The 15,167-nt window shown below is 40.2% G+C and overlaps 12 protein-coding genes across 12 annotated transcripts; 5 read left to right on the top strand and 7 right to left on the bottom strand.

Annotated features, from left to right (window-relative positions):
• Positions 1 to 132: 132 nt before the first annotated feature.
• SKDI16G3325 (uncharacterized protein) lies at positions 133 to 750 on the bottom strand (the record flags this gene model as incomplete). The annotated part of the gene is made up of 1 exon (XM_056231924.1): positions 133 to 750. One exon carries the CDS (start codon positions 748 to 750, stop codon positions 133 to 135), a length of 618 nt encoding a protein of 205 aa, XP_056085695.1.
• Positions 751 to 1,259: 509 nt separating this feature from the next.
• MED1 (Med1p) lies at positions 1,260 to 2,951 on the bottom strand (the record flags this gene model as incomplete). The annotated part of the gene is made up of 1 exon (XM_056231923.1): positions 1,260 to 2,951. One exon carries the CDS (start codon positions 2,949 to 2,951, stop codon positions 1,260 to 1,262), a length of 1,692 nt encoding a protein of 563 aa, XP_056085694.1.
• Positions 2,952 to 3,420: 469 nt separating this feature from the next.
• Positions 3,421 to 4,302, top strand: SPE3 (spermidine synthase; the record flags this gene model as incomplete). The annotated part of the gene is made up of 1 exon (XM_056231922.1): positions 3,421 to 4,302. The coding sequence occupies one exon, from the start codon at positions 3,421 to 3,423 to the stop codon at positions 4,300 to 4,302; it is 882 nt and encodes a 293-aa protein (XP_056085693.1).
• Positions 4,303 to 4,500: 198 nt separating this feature from the next.
• HOS1 (histone deacetylase) lies at positions 4,501 to 5,916 on the top strand (the record flags this gene model as incomplete). The annotated part of the gene is made up of 1 exon (XM_056231921.1): positions 4,501 to 5,916. The coding sequence occupies one exon, from the start codon at positions 4,501 to 4,503 to the stop codon at positions 5,914 to 5,916; it is 1,416 nt and encodes a 471-aa protein (XP_056085692.1).
• Positions 5,917 to 6,082: 166 nt separating this feature from the next.
• ISA2 (Isa2p) lies at positions 6,083 to 6,643 on the bottom strand (the record flags this gene model as incomplete). The annotated part of the gene is made up of 1 exon (XM_056231920.1): positions 6,083 to 6,643. One exon carries the CDS (start codon positions 6,641 to 6,643, stop codon positions 6,083 to 6,085), a length of 561 nt encoding a protein of 186 aa, XP_056085691.1.
• A 105-nt stretch (positions 6,644 to 6,748) lies between these two features.
• Positions 6,749 to 7,645, bottom strand: UBA3 (NEDD8-activating protein UBA3; the record flags this gene model as incomplete). Its single annotated transcript, XM_056231919.1, has 1 exon — positions 6,749 to 7,645. The coding sequence occupies one exon, from the start codon at positions 7,643 to 7,645 to the stop codon at positions 6,749 to 6,751; it is 897 nt and encodes a 298-aa protein (XP_056085690.1).
• Positions 7,646 to 8,070: 425 nt separating this feature from the next.
• On the bottom strand, positions 8,071 to 9,189 carry ROX1 (Rox1p; the record flags this gene model as incomplete). The annotated part of the gene is made up of 1 exon (XM_056231918.1): positions 8,071 to 9,189. One exon carries the CDS (start codon positions 9,187 to 9,189, stop codon positions 8,071 to 8,073), a length of 1,119 nt encoding a protein of 372 aa, XP_056085689.1.
• Positions 9,190 to 10,543: 1,354 nt separating this feature from the next.
• Positions 10,544 to 11,028, top strand: SKDI16G3260 (uncharacterized protein; the record flags this gene model as incomplete). The annotated part of the gene is made up of 2 exons (XM_056231917.1): positions 10,544 to 10,584; positions 10,665 to 11,028. The coding sequence occupies 2 exons, from the start codon at positions 10,544 to 10,546 to the stop codon at positions 11,026 to 11,028; spliced, it is 405 nt and encodes a 134-aa protein (XP_056085688.1).
• A 180-nt stretch (positions 11,029 to 11,208) lies between these two features.
• FCY1 (cytosine deaminase) lies at positions 11,209 to 11,670 on the bottom strand (the record flags this gene model as incomplete). The annotated part of the gene is made up of 1 exon (XM_056231916.1): positions 11,209 to 11,670. The coding sequence occupies one exon, from the start codon at positions 11,668 to 11,670 to the stop codon at positions 11,209 to 11,211; it is 462 nt and encodes a 153-aa protein (XP_056085687.1).
• A 284-nt stretch (positions 11,671 to 11,954) lies between these two features.
• JID1 (Jid1p) lies at positions 11,955 to 12,860 on the top strand (the record flags this gene model as incomplete). Its single annotated transcript, XM_056231915.1, has 1 exon — positions 11,955 to 12,860. One exon carries the CDS (start codon positions 11,955 to 11,957, stop codon positions 12,858 to 12,860), a length of 906 nt encoding a protein of 301 aa, XP_056085686.1.
• A 386-nt stretch (positions 12,861 to 13,246) lies between these two features.
• On the top strand, positions 13,247 to 14,017 carry ARO7 (chorismate mutase ARO7; the record flags this gene model as incomplete). Its single annotated transcript, XM_056231913.1, has 1 exon — positions 13,247 to 14,017. One exon carries the CDS (start codon positions 13,247 to 13,249, stop codon positions 14,015 to 14,017), a length of 771 nt encoding a protein of 256 aa, XP_056085685.1.
• A 188-nt stretch (positions 14,018 to 14,205) lies between these two features.
• Positions 14,206 to 15,126, bottom strand: YMC1 (organic acid transporter; the record flags this gene model as incomplete). The annotated part of the gene is made up of 1 exon (XM_056231912.1): positions 14,206 to 15,126. The coding sequence occupies one exon, from the start codon at positions 15,124 to 15,126 to the stop codon at positions 14,206 to 14,208; it is 921 nt and encodes a 306-aa protein (XP_056085684.1).
• Between the last annotated feature and the right edge of the window lie 41 nt (positions 15,127 to 15,167).

Below are 15,167 nucleotides of genomic sequence, written 5' to 3'. Positions count from 1 at the left end.
GATAAGCACCATTTTTCAACTTCTGACATTTAACGATTAAAAGAGGGGGAAGGTTACTTGAGAGCTTTTAAAAATACTTTTAAGTCGAACAATTCCAATAGTAAGCCCAGCTCAAACTTATAAATAGCCTTCTCATTCACTGATTTCTTTTTCATTCGTAATACTTCTATCATCGGCTTCAAAAGGACCGTTATGCAAGTAGTAATTTTTGAATAGACGGGATGTCTTGAAATGAATTAGCACGGCACCGATATGCAACTGCCATATATAGGATGAAATTTCTTCACAAGTCACGTACTTGCCATGTCTTCCTAAAAAAAAATGTATTCCTTCACTAACTACCCTTTTTCCAGTAAGAAGCAATTGAGTCATGTAATTCACATATACTAGAGAAAGATATAATAGTAAAAAGTACATCCAGTTCTTATATTTGAACCATCTAGGATGCTTCTTCCTTGAATTACAGCAAGAGCACTTTATTTTTGTGCATCTTGAAGGCTGCAGGTTCATCTTATTTCTATATCCTCTTTCTGCCCACACTAAAAAACCCCAAGCGGAGACAAAGATCGAATATACCACGTATGCTATAAGTTTCGCACTACCATTGGGGAGGACAAACAATAGTTCAAATTCTAGGAATGTATATTGAAACATTTTCAGAAGAAAAAGCAACCGCATTGCTCTAGTAGTCAGCCTAATGGCTAACGACGGAGATGTATCATCCTTATTGATGAAAAGCTTATCTCGCATTATCTCAGCCACGGTTTTCTGGAAGACGGCTCTATTTCGAGAATGAACTTAAGGTCGAAAGTTTTCTTGTAGATTTTTCGGCAGCTTAATACAAGTAAAAAACGAAGAATCTTTTAATATACATTTTCTTTCTTCAAAAGAAGTGTTGACTGATCCTTCTAAAATTTTTGATAAACAATTCCGCATGCAGTAAACTAAAGAACTGAAGCGGATTTATATATACAACTATAATACTACGAACTGTGTTATTTCTATTTTTCGGACTATTCTGCAACAGAAAATGTAAGTTTACTGTACAACGAATGATGAAAGTAGACACCAGCGGGTACCCCTCATTGATTTTACGTTTATCCTCCCAACAATAATGTTCCAATTTTAATGAATCCTATAAAAGTCTATCTTTATTGCCCTATTCAGTACATTCAATCCACATTCCAGTGAGCTTTATATGTCCATTGATCACGGTGCCTATAGAGGTAAAACTCCAACTGCCTCATAAACCATCTGCATCAGCTGACAATATCCTCGAACTGTTCAATAAATCTCTTCCAACACTTTATGTCGTCATACAAGTTACACTCAGCAACAGCGTCGAGAATAATGTGATCCTCACTCACAATTAACTGTAACACGCTTAAGTCATTTTCATTGGTCCTGCCACTGACGTCTTTCATTTTTACGTCCGCTTCTTCTGATGGTGTATCATTTCCAACACCTTGTGGCACACTTTGGTTTTCCATCACAATATCGGTTTCTTCGCTATGTTGATTGGAAACAGACCCAGGAAATCTGAGGTCATTGGTACAATCCATTGTTACAGGCTGTTCTTTGGTTTTATCCTCATCATTTTCTTCCTCTATCGCAGGCTCGGATAAAATCTCATGTAAATTAAACTGTTGGAGACCTTCTTCTTTAAGCATCATCGATTCGGTTACGCTAGGACGTTTGCTTTTGTTCGCGGAAGAACGCCTTCTTCTGGATGCTTCCACCACACTTCCATGCCTATTGGCCCTTAGAATCGGTTCAGTGATACTCGTCAAGAAATTTTTATCATTCATTGAATTACAGAATGGAGCTGTATGGTCTGATTCAAACCCCGGTGAGTTCGTGTTCGAATTTGGTGTAGAAACCAGTTTGAAAACTTTTTGAAGAACTATCCTTGACCATTCAATCCATTTTAGTATTTCAGATATTAGATCTAGGTTATCATTGCTTATATCGAATTTATTAATATTGATTAACTTCGTCGTAAAATCATTCATCAATTGTATCTTGCTATTGTAGTTATTATTCGAAAATAAATCAATTATAGGTGGCGAAGCAGGCAGATCTGATGCACTTGTAGTTGTATCTATAATCAGTTCTGGTGATATGAAATCTTCGGGAAACCAAATTAACTCTGTACAATCATTTTCCTTTGCATTTGCTGTTATTTCCATGACCAGAGAAATGCCGTTAGAAAAATTCTCAGCGGACTCATTTATCCAGGATTTAGTTTCTTGTGAGTATATGTACTCGTAAAATCTGTTCTGTGAATCAATCTTGTTTTCGTCTAGATATATTTTAGCTAAAGATATCTCCTGACCGTTCTCCTCCTGAGTTAAAATATAAATTCCGAATTGATTATTTAAATTCGTCTTGACCTTAAAATCCAGAGAGTTGTCGTGAAAAGATTGCCTAATATAGTGTGATAGTTCTGTAAAATACTTGAACAGATCCAATTTACCCTGGTTATTGAGAGAAGTGTTACTTGAGTCTAAGCTTTTGTCAGAAGTATTGTTATGAGAGCTTGAATCTGATTCGATATGAGAGTATGCATCTAAAAGGTACAAAACTTTCAAATTGTTATGGAAAGATTTTAAATCGGGGTACTTGGTTAAAGAGTTCAAAAGTATATTACTTTTTTCCTGTTCGCCCTCTTGCTGGTTGAAATAGTCGAAATTATCAAAATTAGATGCCAGGACCAGTTTGACATCCTGAATTCTGTCTTGCTTTTTGTTATAATCAACATCGATCACGATGATTTTTGATGCGGTCGATAATCTTGAAAGTTCACTACTCAGTTCCTCAGTGAAAGACTCTAGACCTAAGGTCTGGCAAAGTCTTGTTATGTTTTCCAAAGTTATGGAACCGGGTTTGTAATCCTTAAATAATTCAATCATGGAGTTCAAAGTCTCCACATAGGAGTCCGCTTCCACCATTCTTACAAAGAACTCTGTTGTTTCTCAATCTATCCTTTCCTTGCTTTTTTACTGAGAGTTTGTCTCGAACACTTGTTGTTCCTTAATAGGTAACACTCATTTGCCTTTTCAAAAAATTAACTGCTAACAATTACGTTCTGACAAAAAAAATGTTGCAAGATTCGCAAAAAGTATATTTGCAATTTTTGAAGCACTAGATGCCTTGTCAATAACACAAGATGAGGACAATATACAGACGCGATTCTCTACATGAACATCCTGCACCTGCATGATTTCAGGAACTCCTCATTTCTTTGCTTGAGAAAAAAAAAAATTTTCACCTTTCAATTTTTTCCTCCAAAAATGATGCTGACATGAATTTAAGAATAATTGAGAGGTAAAACTATCTTAATAATTCATTAACTCTTGTACAATTCAAAACAGTAGTTCAGTCAATAATTGCACACTGATTGCTAAGCAAGGAATCGACATGGCCCAAGAAATTACGCACCCAACAATTGTAGACGGCTGGTTCAGAGAAATTTCTGATACCATGTGGCCAGGTCAAGCCATGACCTTGAAAGTGGAGAAAGTTTTGCATCATGAAAAATCCAAATATCAAGATGTTTTGATCTTCAAATCTACCACTTACGGTAACGTTTTAGTTCTAGACAATGTCATCCAAGCCACAGAACGTGATGAATTTGCCTACCAAGAAATGATTGCCCATCTTGCCTTGAACTCCCATCCAAGCCCTAAAAAGGTTCTCGTTATCGGCGGTGGTGACGGTGGCGTCTTGAGAGAAGTTGTCAAGCACGAATCTGTCGTGGAAGCCTGGTTATGCGACATAGACGAGGCCGTTATCAGGTTATCAAAGGAATACCTACCAGAGATGGCCGCCTCTTATTCTCACCCAAAGGTCAAGACACACATTGGCGATGGTTTCCAATTTTTAAGAGACTATCAAAACACTTTCGATGTAATCATTACAGACTCTTCCGATCCAGAAGGTCCAGCTGAAACTTTATTCCAAAAGGAATATTTTCAATTGTTGAACAGTGCCTTGACAGAAAGGGGTGTAATCACAACTCAAGCAGAAAGCATGTGGATTCACTTGCCAATTATCAAGGATTTAAAGAAAGCTTGCTCCGAAGTATTCCCAGTCGCTGAATATTCTTTCGTTACCATTCCAACGTACCCAACAGGTACAATTGGTTTCATGGTCTGTTCCAAAGATAAGAGTTGTAACGTTAAGAAACCGTTGCGTGAAATTTCTGATGAAAAAGAAGAGGAATTGTACAGATACTACAATAAGAGAATTCATGAAGCTTCCTTTATTTTACCAACCTGGGCTGCCAAGGAATTGAATTGATATATATGTATTTTGTATACGTACACATATGTTTGTTAGCTAGGCGCTTTTATTTTGTTCGGAATATGGAATGTCTATGCAATTACAATATAAAGTAAAGAAAGATCTTAAAAATTTTGAAAAAATCGAAAAAGAAACAAAACTTAAAACTATAAAAACTATTTTCTAACGAACCTATGTGAATTGCAAGGAAATACTATGTCAAAACTGGTCATATCAACGTCAGTGTTCCAGTCTCATGTAGCAGACTTACTTCCATGCAACAACCATCAAAAATCACAATTGACACATTCGTTGTTGAACGCGTACAATCTTCTTCAGCGCTTTGATGAAGTCCTGGTATTCCCCTATGTTAGAAATATTGAACTGCTTGAATTCCATTCCAAGGGGTATATCAATTTTTTAACGAATGAGAATCTGAATAGAACATTACCGCAAGATATCGATGATCCTGTAGTAGAATCCAAATGGAGTGAATTATTTGAACTGGCTAAGAATTGGAAAGAGAAAGTTGACAATAATTTATTAGAGGGATTTCAAAGGTTCATTTCAAGAGAAGATCTTTACCATTATTATCAGAGTCAGCTACGAACGGTCGAGAAAGAAGAAGATAGTAGTAGTGGCGATGAAGTGCGTACAGATAATGAAATGAACACAATAGGTCCTTATGACCTCTATCCTGAAACGAAAAAGTATAATTTAGAAGGAGATTGCCCAGTTTTTTCGTACCTTCCCATGTACTGTCAAGTGATTACAGGGGCCACTTTAAACCTGCTGGATCATTTCTCACCTGCACACCGTCTCATCGGAATAAATTGGGATGGTGGAAGACATCATGCTTTTAAACAGAAGGCAAACGGTTTCTGTTACATAAATGACGTGGTATTGTTAATTCAACGGTTGCGGAAAATGAAGCTGAATAAAATCACATACGTCGATTTTGATTTGCATCATGGTGATGGTGTAGAAAGGGCTTTCCAATATTCTAAACAAATACAAACCATTTCCATACATCTTTACGAACCTGGATTTTTTCCCGGAACTGGCTCTTTGAATGATGCACGGAAAGGTAAAAGCGTCGTTAATATTCCCTTGAAGCATGGTTGTGACGACAGTTACTTGGACTTAGTCGCATCCAAGATAATTAGTCCTCTAATAAAAAGACACGATCCTGATGTACTAATAATTGAATGCGGTGGCGATGGACTCTTAGGTGATAGATTTAATGAATGGCAGCTAACGATACGAGGTCTCTCTCGAACAATCGTAAATGTCATGAAATTATATCCAAGAGCGCACATATTTCTGCTGGGAGGAGGTGGATATAACGATTTACTGATGAGCAGGTTTTATACGTACCTGACCTGGTGTGTTACGAGGGAATTCTCCACCATAGGGCAGGCCGATGATTCAAGCAAAGACGGTCCATTTGATATGTGTGGTGTTGATGACTCTGAACAATTTATACAAGAACATGAGCTTATTGAGATGTACAATGAAGAAAACTACCAGTATTGGATATACGAGATGGAAGGAAGTTCACGGATGAAGACGTTAAGAAATGATAATAAAGTTGAGGATATAGTTGAACTCATGAAATTTTATAAATTGTAGAAGAGTTTTGCATAGTTATTTAAATATACGGCGGTCATGCGGAAACCGCAGTATTTTCACTCATGACACCTTTGCAGGCCTTAAATACATGATTGATAAAGCTGAGTGAAAGATGCTTTCCTACCTCCAAAGCGGGTTATGCGCAGGATATGGATATAATACAAATTCAGCTTTCGATATCGAAGCTGCTTCCACAACCACAACTACTCTTTAACCTACCATTGATGATTTTGAACGAAGAACCAATCAACTCATTAGTATATGTCAGTGTAGTATTGTTCAAGATATCTAACGATTTATTGTCAATGATTACCCGACCCTTATTTTCGGGTAACACATACACTATGTCTTTGGAATCATCACCATCGGGATCATTTAAAAACTCTTTGTCCTTATCTCTGGCAATGGTTTTCTCATCTGATTCGGAAGCGGGTTCCAGAGTTAAATTGTATTGGAAACCATGACATCCGCCACTTTCCACGCTGATTCTCAAATTTTCTTTACTGTCGCGATAAATTTCAGCTAGTCTCTGCGAAGCTCTTTCGGAAATCGATAAATTAAGTCCAGGCGCTTCATTTATTATTCTTTTCGGTATGATTAAAGGTTCCTTAGTAGCCAGTTCAGAGTAAAAAGTTCTCTGCAAGGGGAAACATCTTAGGGGAAATTGACGTAAAGTGGTAAAGGGAAGTCTTATGCTCAGTCTGGTCAACATCGATTTAGCCTGCATACCTTCTCGATTTCCTACTCATATATACGAAGAGTGGCTGGGTTCTTTCTTTAGCAAGAGGGCAAACTGAATGACACTGGTGCGTGGTTGTTAGCATTAGAAATATCAGCGAGGATTGAAAGAACAGACAGGACAGCCGGGTAACCGCTCAAACTTAAAACTGTACATAAAGCAACCCTCTGAGCAGTTGATCAAAGTGAAGTTATTGTCGTTTTCCAAGTCGATGAGGTCCTTGTAAATCTTCACCATCTGTGTACAGCATGTGGCTGCTACCATTGCGTTTGTAGTACTGACGCTGGGTATGATATTCTTGATTACACCCAAGATGAAATTTGTTGATAGCTTCTCCGTAGAAATATTGAATTGCGCAGCTCTTTCGTAGCAACTCTCTAGTAGAAGCTTCACATCTGGGGCAGATTCGATATCCAGTTCAGGATACTGTATCGTGGAGACATACTCCACAATGTGCTCGATGCAGCGGGGGTTGTTGGCGATCGTACACATCGGTACGGTATCCTGATGCGAGGGCAAAGTATCGATGGAGCATTCCCAGCATGCACTGATGCCTGGGATGATTGTCTTTACGTGGCCCTTGAGACCCTCTGTTCCACCATCTATGAAGGGGATGCAGATTTCGTAATTAGACTCCAAGGTGAGCTTCACAAGGGTTTCATTGATAAAGCGGCGGGGCTCAATGGCATCCAGTCCCGAAATGATAAACTGGAAGTCCCTATAGAAACTCGGAGGCAATGTGGTTAGATCTTGCACATGTGAGACGACTTGCAATCGAGGGAACCTTGAGCTGATATATTGGGCTGCTACTAGAGCCTTTGCCTTACCTATGTCTGCATCATGGAAGAGGAATTGCCTGTTTAGGTTGGTCAGTTCGATGGTATCCATGTCTATGATATGAACCTGTGTAACAAAACCTAACATCGTCAAATTTTTCAGAATCTCACATCCTAGACCACCTGCACCAAGTACCAATACCTTGCAGTCCATTTTCGTTGCTCTATTAACACAGCTGTATGCACACAAGCCATTATTATACTAACTTCACATTTTGTTTTTCAGGAAAAACTTAAAAGATGGGCGGTGAAAACTGAATTAAAATAATATAACACATATTAATTTATTTTTGGGTGGAATAATATTACCTGTGCAGTGAATATATATATATATACGTGAAAACCGAGAATATAATTTGATATATACAAATAGGATTTTATAAGTAATTTTTTTCGAGCTTTATTTGATTGTGATTTTTATCTGCTGTTACTTTTATGTACCATCCTGACTTTTCTTTTTGTTCGTCTTTTGAATGGAGTTAAACTTTTATTAGACAAGAGCAAAATGCTTAGATTTGGGCGCTAAAAAAGGAGAATACGATACGGTGTAACGGCAGGTGAAATAGAAAGAAATTACTATTATTTTGGAGATACCAGACTGGTTTTTGCAGTAACCTCGTTATTATTTGCGTTTATAATTTGATGAAGAGAAATGTTTTGATTTGAAATATGAGGGATGTGGTGGTGCGTGGGGGTGGTTGTGGAAAGCAGATTGTTCCTCGCGTGAGAAAGAGGTTTAACGATATAGGTTGGTCCCATTTGTTTTAACTGCTGGTACTGGTCCAGTTGAAAGTCTTGTAGAGAAGGCAATAGGGGTGGAGGGAGGTATTGATTCAAGCTGTTAATGCCATTTAGTCTGTTGTTCTCGGATATGGAAGAGTTTGGAGAAGAGGAGACTTTGTTGGGGGAGGATGCTGCAGTGGTTGACGCAGTGGTGGTGTTCGTGACCGGTGTTTGGTTGTTGCTGTTCTCAATGATCGATGAGATTAAGGGTAATTGAGGGGTGGAATTTGCTCTTGGTTGAGCAACGTTCAGGAAATGATGTCTCGCCGTAGAGTCATGTGTGGCGGGAAAGTACGGGATAGCGTGCAACTGCGAAGACAGTTGTGGTAGATCTCCTGCTCTTTTCTCGTGCGCCAAAGGTAGTCCGTTTAAAGGCCTGGAAGCCATGTAGTTAGGAGAGTTGACAGAAGGGTTAGGCAGCCTTCTAAAATCATTGTTCAGCTGGTATTGGTAGCTGCTCGAGCTTGAGATAGAAGAGGATGGAGAAAGAGAATGCGCTCTTTTCATAAGAATAATATTATTGTTGAGAGGTTGTTGCTGTTGCTGTTGTTGCTGTTGTTGCTGTTGTTGCTGTTGCTGCTGTTGTTGCTGTTGTTGCTGTTGCTGCTGCTGTTCGATTTCCTTCAACAAAAGCTGCTTCTTCTTAGACTTTCTTATTGGCTTGTACTTGTATTCCGGATATTTTCTTTCGTGTTCCAGCTTCTCCTTCTTGGCCAGATTCTCCCAGTGAGCCTTGTCTTCGGGCTGCAGCCCCTTCCATTTCGTACCGATAATCTTGGAGATGTTTGAGTTATGTGGAATCTCCACGCCTTGAGCGGTCCATTCGTCTATCAAGATTCTGTGGTAATGCTGTCTGAAGAGGATAAAGGCGTTCTTGGGTCTTGGAATCTTAGGAGTAGAAGATTTAGGATTCATGGTCGAGATATATTATTGCGTTGTGGTGAGTGGGCAGCGCTATAGTGTAGATCAATGCTAATATCTGTTTGCAGAAGTGAAATACAAAAATACAAAACGAAAAGAACTACGAGAGGGGAAGTGGGGAGAAGTAAAAGGAGTGCTAAATATTTATAACTATGTGGGAAAGCATTTAGAAAGATAATGGGAGTGGCCAGTAAAGCAAGAAAACAGCGCTATATTTAACTAAAGTTCTAAAACCGCAACTAACAAATAAGAGAAAGCAAAAAGGAAAACGCAAGGGCAAGGAAAAAATAAAAACTTTGTTTAGGACCGTTACGAATTGGAACATAATAGCCAAAACGACAATAATAGTACAAATCGCACACAGAAGACACAAAGAACAAGGACAAGAACAATACGCATAACAACAAAAGAGGCAGCAACAATAGGCCCTTTTCTTCTTTGTCAGCAATCGCCAAGTTCTAGAACAAGGTTTTTTTTGAACCAGGCTTCCAGTTGTCTGCGTTGTAATTCCCGGTAATTCCACGCGTCCGATACCTCGACTGGCCAATCATATCCAGGGGATTTGTCGGCCGAGCCGAAGATCACCTGCCTGTCCGACGTCGGCTTTGCAGCTGCGGTAGCCCCTGGCAAAAAAGAAAAGACGATAAATACACCCGCACCCGGGTTGCGCTAAACGGAAAAAAAAAGACACTTGCGCTCCGATAAACGCCCACCAGTGAGTGAGCCATCCGCGACTTCATCCTTACGTCACCCCGATTTTATTTCCCGCCCCGATTCAACAAACGCCGCACCCCTGAGTCCGCTAGACCGGCCGCGACGGGACTCAATGCATGTGCCTGTCTTTTTGCACGAACAAAGAACGAGAGGCGTGCCCGTTGTGGGCGGCTACATCACCAGGTCGCGTATATACGTAGATGAGGAAGTGCTATTTACATGCACATTGCCTCAACTTGGTTGTAGCTTCTCCTAAGCACAGGGAAAGGTTAGTTTATGGTCAGGCTTTTCAGGATCGGCGCCTATGTCAACTCTAGGTGATACGTTGGAAACTACACTGGCGTGTCTGTGTCCGTATTGTTCTTCTTGATGGGTGCTTGTGCTCACCTTGTCCATCGTATATGGATGGCTAAAACTTGGTCTTGGCTCAACTCTTGCACTGCTTCTCTCTCTTAGTAAGTGAGTAACGGCAATTGCTTATCTCGTTTCTTTCTTCGTTGCGCGCAACATGAAAAAAAAAAAAGACTTTGGAAAACTGTTCAAAGAGAACCTTGAATGGGCAAGCATGATGCAACTTCAACTTCACGGAGAAAGGACGAACATAAATACGCCGCACACGCTCTCCGCCAAAAAAATGACTTTGAATAACGTTGCAAGACCAGACCTATGTGTTTCGTATGTTTTTTTCCCGCACAGGCTCTTTGAAATGACTGACCAGCATTTACTAACAACTGGACCGCACCCTTTCACCGCAGATACAAGAAAATCGCAGCACCAAAAGGGCTGTACTCTGCCACGCCAAGCATATCCGGCGTTGTGAACCAATCTATGCCCATGGCCGCTATTTTCTTGAGAAACAAGTTCATCGCCTGGTTTTCCCTGATCCAAAGCGTGCACTATTACCTGAACACCGACGAAGACATCGTGGCCGCTCAAAAGGAAGACAAGACAGCTTCCCCCATGGACCAGCCTCCTGTGATCAAGCTATTCATGAGTTTGATCGGACTGTGCGTTTGCTACATGAACTTGGCTTTTCCTCAACAAATAGCCCCACCATCGTCTAAAACCAAGACGGTAGTTGAACCAGCCGCCGAAGTTGAGACTGAAGCCGCCAAATAGTGAGTGCTTTCCCTTCCGCCGGTCTATTACACCCAATCAAAAGAAAACAACTCGATAAGTGTGTAAGGCACACTTCCCACTGTTCTTCGTTTTTCTTTTTTTTTATTACTTTCAGCCTCCCCTGACAGTGTACATATTACATGTATAGATTAAATACGTAAATGCAACGTGCTGCGTGATCTACTCACCAATGTCCTCGAACCAGTCCTGAGGTCTTTCATCGATGAACTGTCTCATGATCTTCTTGCATCTATCATCATCAACTACAACCACCTCGTGACCTCTCGCTTGCAAGTATTTCTCACCGTCACTTTTGAAGTTGGAGTTCTCACCAACCACGCAGCGCGGAATACCATACATGATGATGGCACCAGTACACATGTCGCACGGAGACAATGTTGTGTACAAAGTGGTATCCTTGTACACTTTACCTTCTAATCTCCCACAGTTTTCCAAAGTAGAGATCTCGCCATGTAAGGTGGCAGATCCCTTTTGAAATCTCATGTTATGACCGCGGCCGAGAACACTTCCGTCCTTGTTATTGATAAGACATCCGCCGATGGGGACACCGCCCTCCTTGTAGCCCAAAGCAGCTTCCTCGTATGCGATATCCATACCCTTTTGGTCCCATTTACTGGCCATTTTTCTTGCGACTATTTGCTGCGAAATTCTGACTCTCTTGCGTTGGATCTCTTCAAGAGCAGCGCAATAGCTTGTAGATCTCATTTTTCGAAATTTTAGAGTTGAACTTTTTCACTAGAAAGAAGAAAAAGAAAAGTTCAGGGTCTCCGGGTATTACCACCCCTACAAGGAACGATCGGTGCTAAAGGAAGGGAGGGTGTAGCACCTGGAACACATCAAACAGGCGTTGTTCTTCTCATGTAACTTCACCTGCCCCATAGGTTCGCTCTTCCAATACATTTGATATGTTGCACAACAAGCTCGTATGTCCGGTTATATTCAGACGGCGTTTACCATGTACAGAAAAGTTCCCCCCTCAGGTCACCTCCATCGCCAAGTATGCTACAGTGACCGATCAAAATAGTAGCGGGAAGCTGCCAATAAGTGACAAGCAATGGCCCAGGCTTAAAGATCCCACGCCTTACGATATCTTTGGCATTTCAAGTGTGGATTCTAGAAGCACTAGGCTGGACAAGAAGTCGTTAAAGAAGAAATACCATCGCTACGTCAAATTGTACCATCCTGATCATTCTGATAACATTCTGATCTTCAGCTCAGATACCGTTACCGACAGCAGTAGTAAGTCACCGCTGCTGCTAACGTCTAGCGAAAAACTGCACAGATTCAAGACCATATCGCAGGCGTATGATATTCTTTGTGACCCGAAGAAAAAAATTGTATACGATACCACAAGACAAGGCTGGAACACACCATACTCACCATCTTCCAATGCCAATACTGAAAACTATCAATATGCGGGCTCTTACGGCTACCATTCCAACGCGCAATATGAATATTGGAATGCTGGAACTTGGGAAGATGCGAATAGTGTGAAAAATAACAGAATTAAAGAAAACTTCAACCCGTGGACTGCTGTTGGCATAGTTTGTGGCCTAGCTATATGCATCGAAGGCATTGCGCTGCTAGAGAAAATCCAGGAGTCCCTGAGCAAGGCTGATTTTGCCCACGAGGAAAGCGAATTGCATTTGATTCAGTCGTACACAAATTATGGGTTGGACACCGATAAATTTTCAAGGTTGAGGCGGTTCTTATGGTTCAGAACTTGGGGCCTCTACAAATCAAAGGAAGACCTGGATAGGGAAGCCAAGATTAATGAAGAGATGATACGCAAATTGCAAACAACGAAATGAAGCAACGCAACGCCGTTTCAAAAAATGGGACCACCATACTATATATTCTACCAAGAGCACATCTGTATATTCGCTTTCTCATGCTTTATATATTCTGAAATAAATATGCCAATCCTGCATTTTCTTTTGCATTTATTTTCCTTTTCCCTTTTCTCTTTTGTTTTCTTTTCAGTATCAACATGTTTTTTTTTTCACATCTTCCTTTTCGTGTTCCCTTTTATCTCGATTTTTTGAGTAAGCCTTTCATGAATCCAAAAACTCGAAGAGAGGAAAAGAAAAGGAAAACGTTCAAAGATTGGATATCAGAAACACTTCTCCAGAAATAGAGTCGTGTCCGCCTTCTGTTAACAAGCACATCCAGCATCCGACATAAAGTTATTCAAGATATGGATTTCACAGAACCAGAGACTGTTCTGAATTTGAAGAACATTAGAGATGAATTAGTGAGAATGGAAGATTCAATTATCTTCAAATTCATTGAGAGATCGCATTATGCAACGTGTCCTTCAGTCTACAAAGAAAACCATCCAGGTTTAGAAATGCCAAATTTCAAAGGATCCTTTCTTGATTGGGCTCTTTCAAATCTTGAAATTGCTCATTCTCGAATAAGAAGATTCGAATCACCCGACGAGACTCCATTCTTTCCTGATAAGATTCAAAAATCATTTTTACCAAGCGTCAACTACCCACAAATTTTAGCACCTTACGCTTCAGAGGTCAATTATAACAATAAGATCAAAAGGGTTTATATTGAAAAAATCATTCCATTAATCTCGAAAAAGGATGGTGATGATAAGAATAACTTCGGTTCTGTTGCCACTAGAGATATCGAATGCTTGCAAAGTTTGAGCAGAAGAATTCATTTTGGCAAATTTGTTGCCGAAGCCAAATTCCAATCGGATATTCCTTTATATACTAAACTGATCGAAGATAAGGATGTTGAAGGCATAATGAAAAATATCACCAATTCAGCTGTTGAAGAAAGAATTTTGGAAAGGCTAACCAAAAAGGCTGAAGTCTATGGTGTAGACCCCACTAACAAATCAGGTGAAAAAAGAATTACACCCGAATATTTAGTCAAGATTTATAAGGAGATCGTTATTCCTATCACAAAAGAGGTAGAGGTGGAATACTTGATGAGAAGGTTGGAAAAGTAGTTGGAGGGAAAACTGGTGAGAATGGCAGGTTTTCGAGCAGTAACAAGTACGTGACACGCCCAGGCCCATATATATAAATATACGTGCATATATTAGCAACAGTTAGATATAAAAAGATAGAATCTCAAGTTATACATTACATTATATTATAGTTTCAGGTACTAGTTCACGAGCTTTTGCGTAATCTTTCAGCCTAATAGCCTCATTGCCAACTCAAAAGTGGCAAAAGTGGCTCCATTAGCTGGAGCGGCCCTTAGCATGGTAGGGCCAAATCCTTTGAAAAAAGCCCCAACACCTCCCCTGGCGTATAACTTTTTAGCTACGCTGGAAATAGAATTACCAAACTTGGGCTTTTGCAAATCGTCAGTTTGCATAACAGATTTAATGACATCTAATGGGTATACCATTAACCATAGGGCAGTACCGGATAATGCTCCAAAAATGCACAATTTCCAGGCAGGAATGTCCCTTCTTTCTAGTCCACGATTGTTTATTTGATTAGCAATCAATGCTTCATACACCAAAAAATATGTACCGCATCCATGGCCCTCCCTCAAAATTGTAGGTGTCAAACCACGTAGCAAGCCCTTGTTTTTTCTCAGGTTCTTAATGCATTCTAGAGGGCCCTTGAATTCTGCATTGGCTCCTGAACCGGTTTGTGTTTGTAAACGAATTCTGACGTGCTCGATTGGAGAAGCCAAGAATGAGTTTACTATACCGCCTGTGACACCACATGAATAATATTGCGATAATGACAAAGTTGACGACTCACTTACGTTGCGCTGATGAAAAAATCTCTTCATAGCCTCATTAACACCAAACTGTAAAGAGACGCATGCGCCAACACCGATTAACGGCGTTAAAGTCCCTTTATAGAACCCACGAGGACCCTCATTGGCAAGTAATTTTTTGACAACTTCCATGGCTGTTTTCGGAGTGCTGGATACTTGCAATCTGACTTTTGTGGTGTCAAAAGGCTGGCCAACAAGCACTTGTGCAATACCACCTGCTGTACCTGCAAGCAAATCCTTCACCACACGAGCGTTATTGTGCTGTGGATGCTCTTCTAAATCATCAATTAATTGAGGCGTTGGGAATTCTTCAGACATGCTTGTTCGTTAAGGTGAGTTTGGCTGGTCAGGAAACTTAC

The sequence above is a fragment of the Saccharomyces kudriavzevii genome (genome assembly GCF_947243775.1).
Source record: "Saccharomyces kudriavzevii IFO 1802 strain IFO1802 genome assembly, chromosome: 16".
In the NCBI taxonomy this organism is placed as follows: domain Eukaryota; kingdom Fungi; phylum Ascomycota; class Saccharomycetes; order Saccharomycetales; family Saccharomycetaceae; genus Saccharomyces; species Saccharomyces kudriavzevii.
This window is presented reverse-complemented; position numbering and strand designations above follow the sequence as displayed.